We start from the raw sequence: 9994 nt of genomic DNA, 5'->3' as shown, positions 1-9994 counted from the left end.
CTGCACTGGTCTCCCTCAGACTAGCACATCCAGCAATACACAGGGCTGTATCTCTCCTCCAGTGTCCACATACAGTACAGTGTCCACTGTCCACAGCAGGCAGTGACTAAGTGCCTGGCAGGTGAAGAGAAGGGAATGGGCATAAATAAAAGGATGGCTGGCCGGGCATGGTGGCACATGCTATTATTATTATTATTATTATTATTATTATCATTATCATTATCATTATTATTTTGGTGGTACTGGGGGTGGAACCCAGAGGCTTTCTACCTCCGGGCTATACTCCCAGACCTTTTTTATATTTTATTTGGAAACAGAGTCTCACTAAGTTGCTGAGAGCCTCACTCAGTAGCTGAGGCTGGCTTCGAACCCATGCAATCCTCCTGTCTCAGCCTCCCAAGCGCGGGGATTACAATTTTGCGCCATCACGCCCAGCTGTGGCACATGCTTTTAATCCCAGCATTTGGGAGGCTGAGACAGGAGGATCACAGTTGGCGGACAGCTTCAGCTACTTGGTGAGGCCCTCTGCAACTCAGTGAGGTCCTTTGCAACTCAGTGTTTCAAAATAAAGAATAAAAGCTGGGCGTGGTGGCACACACTCATAATCCCCGCACTTGGGAGGCTGAGACAGGAGGATCACACAGGTTCGAAGCCAGCCTCAGCTACTTAGTGAGGCTCTCAGAAACTTAGTGAGACCCTGTTTCCAAATAAAGTATAAAAAATAGGTATGGGAGTATAGCTCAGAGGTATAAAAGCCCCTGGGTTCCACCCCCAGTACAAAATAAAGAATAAAAAATAGGGCTGGGGGTGTAGGTCGGAGGTAGAATGCCCCTAGGTTTCATCCCCAGTACCACACACACACAAAAAGAATGGCTGGAAGGAATGAATGTAGGAATGAAGAAATAAACTTCCTCTTGTCTGTACTGATCACAGCTTCCTGGCAACACTGGGGGCCACTGTGCGTCTTTTTCTGTCCCATTAAGGCGCCCACCTCATCTCAGCAGGGCACAGAGCCCTCCAAGCACGTGGAAGGCCCACCAGGAATCGTATGTGTGTGGTGTGTGTGAGAGAGAGAGAGAGTGTGTGTATGTGTGTGTGTGTATTCTAGGGATTGAACTCAGGAATGTTCTACCTCTGAGATACACTCCCAGCCCTTTTTATTTTTTTAATTTAATTTAATTTAATTTTTTCTTGCAGGTCTGGGGATGGAACCCAGGGGCATCTGACCTCCGAGCTACACCCCCTGACCTATTTTTTATTCTTTATTTTGAAACAAGGTCTCACTGAGTTACAGAGGGCCTCACTAAGTAGCTGAGGCTGTCCACAAACTGTGATCCTCTGATCTCAGCCTCCCAAATGCTGGGATTACAAGCATGCACCACCAAGCCTGGCTATTCTTTTATTTTTAAACAGGATCTCGCTACATTGCTGAAGCTGGTCTCAAAACTCTAATCCTCCTGTTTTGGTCTCCCAAGAACTGGAATTACAGGCATGCAGCATTATGTTTGGCTCCACCAGGAACCTCTGATAACCAAAAGTGATATGGGGCATGAGATACAGACCAGAGAATTCAAGATTTGTGATTTTTCCCAGAATTTGAGTAAAATTATTTTATTAAAATCAAATTTTAAGGCCAGGCATGGTGGCACACACTTGTAATTTCAGTATTTTGGAGGCTGAGACAGGAGGATCATGATTCAGGGACAGCCTCAGCTACTTAGTGAGGCCCTCCACAACTTAGTGAGACCCTGTTTCAAAATAAAGAATAAAAGCTGGGTGTGGTGGCGCACACTTGTAATCCCCGCACTTGGGAGGAGAAGACAGGAGGATCACGCAGATTTGAAGCCAGCCTCGTTGGCTTAAGAGATCCTGTTTCCAAATAAAAAAATATAAAATAGGTCTGGGAGTGTAGCCTGAGAAGGGTTCCATCCCCAATACCACCAAAAAATAAAGAAAGAAAGAAAGAAAGAAAGAAAGAATAAAAATAGGGTTGGGGGGTATATCTCAGAAATAGAATGCCCCTGGGTTCCAACCCCAAAACAAAACAAAACAAAAAAATCAAATTTTAAGTTGAACCAGTAGCACATGTTTGTTTTTTGGATTTTTTTTTTTTTTCGGGTCTGGGGCTGGAACCCAGAGGCATTTGACCTCCGAGCTACAACCAACCCCTGCCCAATTTTTTATTCTTTATTTTGAAACAGGGTCTCACTGAGTTGCGAAGGGCCTCACTAAGTAGCTGAGGCTGTCCGCGAACCGTGATCCTACAGTCTCAGCCTTCCAAATGCTGGGATTACAAGCGTGCGCCACCATGCCCGGCTAGTAGCACATGTTTGTAATACCAGCTACTTGGGAGGTAGGAGGATGGCAAGTTTGAGGCAAACCTGGGCAACTTAGTGAGATACTGTATCAAAAAAAAAAAAAATTAAAGCCAGGCATGGTGGCACACGCTTGTAATCCCAGCATTCAGGAGGCTGAAACCGGAGGATCAGTGTTCGCGGACAGCCTCAGCTACTTAGTGAGGCCAATGCAAAGCAGGACAAGGATTAGGATGCAATGGCATGGTGCCTACTGAGCACCCACTGAATGTAAGGCCCATGACACATTTGACTGTTGAGGACACAGGCCCCGGAGAGGCAAGGAACAGGGTGGTACCACAGGGCAAGTGTGGGAGCCGCCCTCATCACCTCCACGCCCCATGCCATGGCCTACGCCCAGCTGCCCAGCTGCCACCTCTGAATCAGATGGCCGGAGTTCCGGGTTGAGCTCTGATTCTGAGACTGAGCTGCCCTTGCCCTCCCTGGGTCTGGATTTCCATCTCTAAAGCTGTAGGGTTTTGATCTCTCATCTGGCTGTCTTCAGAGAAACTTTGCTCTGGCCACCAGGGGGCGCTGTGGGGTCTGTGCCTTCAGGGAGACCCAGCTTGGTAGCCTCAGGTCAATTGGAAAGAGGCCTGAGGGAACTCCTGGGTCACCTCCTTGGCCTGTTTTACAGATAACAAGGCTCCGGACCAAAAGAAGAGCCATGGCTTTGGAAGGTAGAATTCAGGCTGAGGACATTGGAACCCTGCTCAGCGAGATCACAGTATGTGGATAACTCACGTGGGTTAAGTAACGTCCCCAAGGCCCTCTCTGGCCTGGCTGCCAGGCCTAGCTCTAAAACACAGAGAAGGAGGTCGTGGGTCTGTGGCAGACCACCACAACCACAGTCACCGCCCCAGAGAGCTCAGGGGAAGCCCTACTGAGCCACGATTGAGTCCTTCTAACCTCAAGACGTCCCTGAGAGGTGGGTGCAGCGAAACCGAGGTTCAGAGAGGGTAGATCACTATCCCCAGGTAAGTAGCAGAGTTGAGGTTCAAACCCAAGTCCACCCACAAAAAAAGAAGACATTCGGCCAGGGTTTTGAAGAATGAATAGAAGTTCACTAGGAGGGCTGATGGGAAAATGACCCTGTAAAAGGAAAGTGAATTGGATTTCTCCCAAGCTTGAGCTCCACTGTATTCCAAGTTTCCCTGAAATGAGAACTATGTGGGGCCTCATGGGGTGGTGAGATACAGGGACAAAGCCAGTATTTCAGATAGGGCGATGGAGGCCCAGAGAGGGGCAGGCCGCGGGCGGTCACTGACAGGCTGTCTTGCTTCCTCAGCCTCTCTGGATGTAGGCGTCCAACCGGGCAGACATGGAGCGGGACAATGGCACAGCCCAGGCCCCGGCCTTGCCGCCCACCACCTGCGTGTACCAGGAGGACTTCAAGCGGCTGCTGCTGCCTCCCGTGTACTCGGCGGTGCTGGTGGCCGGCCTGCCGCTGAACGTCTGCGTCATCGCGCAGATCTGCACGTCCCGCCGGGCTCTGACCCGCACGGCCGTGTACACCCTGAACCTGGCGCTGGCCGACCTGCTGTACGCCTGCTCCCTGCCGCTGCTCATCTACAACTACGCCCAGCACGACTACTGGCCCTTCGGGGACCTCGCCTGCCGCCTGGTGCGCTTCCTCTTCTACGCCAACCTGCACGGCAGCATCCTCTTCCTCACCTGCATCAGCTTCCAGCGCTACCTGGGCATCTGCCACCCCCTGGCGCCCTGGCACAAGCGCGGGGGCCGCCGCGCCGCCTGGCTGGTGTGCGGCGCCGTGTGGCTGGCGGTGACCGCGCAGTGCCTGCCCACGGCCGTCTTCGCCGCCACCGGGACCCAGCGGAACCGCACGGTGTGCTACGACCTGAGCCCGCCCGCCCTGGCCGCCCGCTACTTTCCCTACGGCATGGCGCTCACGGTCGTCGGCTTCCTGCTGCCCTTCGCGGCCCTGCTGGCCTGCTACTGTGGCATGGCGCGTCGCCTGTGCCGCCAGGACGGCCCGGCGGGGCCCGTGGCCCAGGAGCGGCGTGGCAAGGCAGCCCGAATGGCCGTGGTGGTGGCGGCCGCCTTCGCCATCAGCTTCCTGCCCTTCCACATCACCAAGACCGCGTACCTGGCGGTGCGCTCCACGCCCGGCGCCCCCTGCCGGGTGCTGGAGGCCTTTGCCGCCGCCTACAAAGGCACGCGGCCCTTCGCCAGCGCCAACAGTGTGCTGGACCCCATCCTCTTCTACTTCACCCAGCAGAAGTTCCGCCGGCGGCCGCACGAGCTCCTACAGAAACTCACAGCCAAGTGGCAGAGGCAGGGCCGCTGAGCCCGCTGGGGCAGGACCTGGGCAGCCGTCCTGCCACTGTGGCCGGGGCATCAGAAGCCCCGCCAACTGCTAAACCTGCACAGAATTAAAATTCTGCTCCAGAGCTAGGTGTGCTGGTGCACGCCTGTAATACAAGTACTTGGGAGACTGACACGGGATTGCAGGTTTGAAGCCAGCCCCAGCAAGTTAGTGAGGCCCTGTTTTGAAATCATAAAATAAATAAATAAAAAGGGCCTGGGGTGTAGCTCAGAGATAGAATGCTCCTGGGTTCAATCCTCAATATAAGTAAATAAACAAAATCAGCCCAACTGAGTATGTATGAAGGCCCCTTCTAGATCCCAAACGTCACCAACTATTTATCAAGCCCCTTTTCTGGACCAGGTGGATACAGAGACCAATTGTGGGCCCTCCAGGGGTTCCCAGTCAGCCATAGTTAAGCAAGTCACGCTAAGCTGCTCAAAGAAACGCAGTGATAGAGACTGATCTGCTGCCCTTTGAACTGTAGCTTGTGCTTTGGAGGCACCAGCGAAGGGGTAAGGGAAGATGGGAAAGGGAAGAGGGGTTCCAGGGAGGGGCATTCGAGTTGGGTTTTGAGGGATGAACATGTGCTGGAGAACAGTGATATCCCATTTATTTAGTAAACCTTTACTGAAACCTTGTGCTCAGGCTTGGAAAGAAGTCTCAGCCTTGCTCCATCCAGGCTCCCAATTGCTGGAGGTACAGACACTGGCATGGGAAATCAAGGCTGTGACAGACATTGGCTTGGGGGACGGAGGAGGTGCACAGGGGATGCCCTGGGCCCACTTCTCTCTAGGGAGAGAACTCTCTAGGGAGGAGCCCTCTGAAAGGCAGAAGAGGCAGGAGGCACTTTGGTGCAGCCTAGGCCATTGTCATTGCCAGGCTCTGCCCTGGGGCAACAAGGCAGGGGTTGGAGAGGAGAGCTTATGACCTGCTGTGTGTGAAAGCCAAGAAATGACAGCTGTCCCAGACAAGGACAGCTGGCCAGGTGCCCCAGGCTGTGGAGGGATCAGGGCTTCCTAGAAGAGGTGGCTCCTGCCAGAAGGCATTGTGGGTACAAGGCCCAGAGGTAAGAGCCGGGGTGGTGGTGCACGCTTGTAATCCCTGTGCTTGGGAGGCTGAGACAGGAGCATCGCACAGGTTCGAAGCCAGCCTCAGCTACTTAGTGAGGCTCTCGGCAACTTAGTGAGACCCTGTTTCCAAATAAAATATAAAATAGGTCTGGGAGTGTAGCCCGGAGGTAGAAAAGCCCCTGGGTTCCACCCCAGTACACACACACACACAAAAGTCCAGAGGTAGAAATAGATGAGTATGGCTGTGAAGCAGGTGCAAGGGCTTGTGCCCAGAAAAGGAGCTGTGTCAGGCCAGAGTGCTACATGCTAGAAGAGTCCCAGGACCTACTTCCCCTTCCCCCACTATGGCTCCTTCAAGCTGGGAGCATGCCCGGCACTGGGCCTCCAAGAGAGGGAACAGCCCTTTGACATTGCTTCATTCTGCTAGGAGTGGTGGTGCATGCCTTTATTCCCAATACTTGGGAGGATCACAGGTTCAAGGACAGCCTCAGCAATATAGCAAGACTCTCAGCAACCTGAGAGCCAAAAAACTGCTGAGATTTTTTGTTTGTTCTAAACAAATAAACAACAACAACAACAAAATAAAAACCAAAAAGGGCTGGGAGTATAGCTTGGAGGTAGATGCTCCTGGGTTCAACCCCCAGTACCACAAAAACAAACAAACAGAAAATTGCTTCATTCTAAAAGAATGGCTGGGCGTGGTGGCACATGCTTGTAATCACAGCCTTTGGGAGGCTGAGACCAGAGGATCGTGGTTCACGGACAGCCTCAGCTACTTAGTGAGGCCCTCCGCAACTCAGTGAGATCCTGTTTCAAAATAAAAAGAATAAAAAATTGGACAGAGAGGGGTGTAGTTTGGAGGTTGAATGCCTCTGAGTTCCATCCCCAGACCCACGAAGAAGAAGAAGAAGGAGGAGGAGGAGGAGGAGGAGGAGGAGGAAGAGGAGGAGGAGGAGGAGGAGGAGGAGGAGAAGCCGCCAAACCAGGCATGGTGGTATACACCTGTAATCCCAGTATTTATGAGACTGAGCAGGAGGATCACAGGTTCAAGGCCAGCCTCAGCAACTTAACAAGCCCCTCAGCAATTTAGCAATGCCTTATTTCAAAATAATAATAAAAAAAAAAGAAGCTGGGCATGGTGGTGCAGGCTTGTAATCCCCGGGCTTGGGAGGAGGAGACAGGAGGATCGCGCAGGTTCAAAGCCAGTCTTGCTGGCTTAAGAGACCCTGTTTCCAAATAAAAATATAAAATAGGTCTGGGAGTGTAGCCCAGAGGTAGAAGGGTTTCCAGGAACCCCAGTACCACCAAATAATAATATTAATAATAATTAATAATAATAATAATAATAATTTTTAAAAGGCTGGGGGTTTCGCTTAGAGGTAGAGCCTCCCTGGGTTCAACCCCTAGTACCAATTAATAAAAAGGAGAATTCAACAGCTTGGGGAGACACAGGGCCACCAGGAGCAGAGTGGAGGTCCCACAGTCTCATAGCAGATCATCCTTGATGTCTTGCAAGCCTGCCCCTTCACATCCCTCACTCCGAACTGTGGGTAGAAGGCTGCCTTGACTTCTCTGGAGGCATCTCAAACACAGATCAGAGCTGCCAGGAGCCTTGGAAGGCATCTATCTGATTGCAGGCTCCTGGAGGAGGAAACAAAGGAGCCCCAACCCACCTTGGGAATCTGGTCCTTGCTGGAAAGGCTGGCGATTTGGACAGAAGAAACTTTAATCCTTTTGGTCACAGCGAGAGGGCTGTGTGGGGACACTAGAAAACAGGCTGGCTCTGATTCCCTATAGGATGGATGCCTGGCCTAGCAAGACAGATGCTTCCCATTTGTATTTAGTTTTCTTGATCCCCAGTGGGAGAGGAGTGGGGGAAATCACATGCAGAAGACAGAAGGCTTCTGCCCACAGCCCTGCTGAGCCCTGGAGAGCATCCCAGACGACTGTCCCAGACAGCCACTGAGAGCGGTGACTCTTTCCCAGGAGCGGAAATCATGGGCCAGAGGTAGGTGACCTTCCTAGTTCCCCTCTGGGAGGCAGAGCAGCATCGAGGGCGTGGACTCCAGAGCCGGCCACCTGGGTGCAGAGCTTGGTCCACTTTTGCCTGCAGTGCTCCTCAGGGTAAGCAATTAGCCTTTTGGTGCCTCTGCATCCCCGGTAAAGTGGGAATAATAACAATAGCTGTCTTGTAAAGTTGTTGTGAAGATTAAGTTAATTAGTATGTGCAAAGCAGTGACTGAGACATATAGTAAGCATGCAATGAATGTCACCATTATGGTTAGTTTGCTTTGGGGGAGCACAAGTTCCTCCAGGGCCTATCTCTAGAAATAGGCTTGGGTTTCTTAATAGGGAGCTTTAAGTAGAGGGTTGCAGCTGTTTCAGTCTGTCTTACCTGGTAGGCAGAAGTCTTTTAAGAACAAAAGCTCTGCTGAACATGGTGATGCAAGCCTATAATTCCAGTATTTGGGAGGCTGAGACTGGAGGATACCAAATTCCAGGCCAGCCTCAGCAATTTTGTGAGAACCTGTTTCAAAACTTAAAAGTGCTAGAGGTGTAGTTCAAAAGTAGAATGCCTCTGGGTTCAATCCTCAGTACCAGGAAAAAAAAAAAAAGACCAGAAAGCTCTTCACCTTTTTTTTAAAAAATAATATGTATACTTTTATTCAGTGGATTGCAATTATGTATCATATTGAGGCTTAGAATGACAGGCACATACATGTATACCGCTCCTGAAGCATTCCCCTCCAGGCCCCATCCCTCCCTCCCCCTTTATACTTTTTCAAAAATAAGAACTATATTCTACCAACCACATCTGTTTCTATAAAAAGGAAAATCCAGCCAGGCATGGTGGTCAATGCCTATAATCTCAGTACTTGGAAGGCTGAGATAGGAGGATCACAGGTCCAAGGCCAGAGGCAGCAACTGTAGCAAGATATTGTTTCAGAACAAAGCCTGGTGTGGTGGCACATGCTTGTAATCCCAGCATTTGGGAGGCTGAGACAGGAGGATCCTTGAGTGGGGGCTTCCTGGCCTAGTCGTGCCCCATTACAGGAGTGGAGTGGCAATGGGGTTGCTGGGTAAGACACAGACTGCTGGCCACCTACTGCGTCTTTCCCTGAGGCCATGCTACTGGGTGAGGGTTGGGGGCCAGGGCAGGTTTGACCTGGTTTGACCAGGCCTGAAGGGAAATGGGGCAGGGCTGGGGGAGCATGGGGCAGCCAGGCTGTCCTCTGTTCCTAGGGAGGGTAAGCTCCAGCCCAAGGAGGAGAAGGCTGCTGGGGGCTAAAAGAAGACCCTACTTCTTCACCAGGAACTGGAGGAACATGATGTCCAAAGACCCTGGATTCAAGCTGGGCATGGTGGCTCAGGCTTGAAATCCCAGTACTTGGGAGGCTGAGACGGAGGATCACAGGTTCATGGTCAGTCTCAGCTACTTAGTGAGGGCCTCCACAGCTTAGTGAGACTCTCTTTTAAAATAAAAAATAAAATAGGGCTGGGGATGTAGCTTGGAGATAGAATGCTCCTGGGTTCACCCCCCACCATTACATTAAAAAAAGCCCCTAAATTTTAAATTTGAGTCATAGCAGAATCTGCTTTTTTTTTTTTTTTTACTGACTTTGACACTGGTTAGATACTTCTCTAATAATATCTACCTCTAAGGGTGGTTCAAGAATTAAATAAAATAAATGAAATAATATTACCCATACATGATAGGCACTCCACAAATCTATTAATTCAGATGTAGGGTCATGTGTGTATGTGTGTGTATGTATGTATGTATGTATGTATGTATGTATGTATTGTGGCACTGGGGATTGAATTGAAGGGCATTCTACCTCTGAGCTACACTCCCAACCCATTTGTGTGTGTGTGTGTGTGTGTGTGTGTGTGTGTGTGGTACTGGGGATGGAACCCAGTGGCCTTCTACCTCCGGGCTACATTCCCAGACCTATTTTATATTTTATTTGGAAACAGGTTCTCTTAAGCCAGCTGAGGCTGGCTTTGAACCTGTGCGATCCTCCTGTCTCAGCCTCCCAAGCACGGGGATTACAAGCCTGCACCACCACGCCCGGCCTCCAGCCCAATTTTATTTCTATTTTGAAAGAGGGACTCGCTAAGTTAATGAGAGTCTCAGTATTTGCTGAGGCTGGCCTCATATCTGCAATCCTCCTGTCTCAGTACTGGGATTACCTGGCTGGGGTCCTGCATTTAAACTGGGCTCAAAAGAGCCAGATACG

At 50.9% G+C, this 9994-nt stretch overlaps 1 protein-coding gene across 1 annotated transcript; it reads left to right on the top strand.

The window, feature by feature from the left end:
* Nucleotides 1–3013: 3013 nt before the first annotated feature.
* On the top strand, nt 3014–4662 carry P2RY6 (pyrimidinergic receptor P2Y6; the record flags this gene model as incomplete). Its single annotated transcript, XM_080697571.1, has 2 exons — nt 3014–3070; nt 3658–4662. The coding sequence occupies exon 2, from the start codon at nt 3676–3678 to the stop codon at nt 4660–4662; it is 987 nt and encodes a 328-aa protein (XP_080553697.1). The 5' UTR covers nt 3014–3070; nt 3658–3675.
* Nucleotides 4663–9994: the final 5332 nt, after the last annotated feature.

Source organism: Muscardinus avellanarius (genome assembly GCF_963383645.1).
Source record: "Muscardinus avellanarius genome assembly, chromosome: 1".
Classification (NCBI taxonomy): Eukaryota; Metazoa; Chordata; class Mammalia; order Rodentia; family Gliridae; genus Muscardinus; species Muscardinus avellanarius.
Note: the sequence above shows the minus strand (reverse complement) of the source record. Positions and strands in the feature narration are given on the sequence as shown.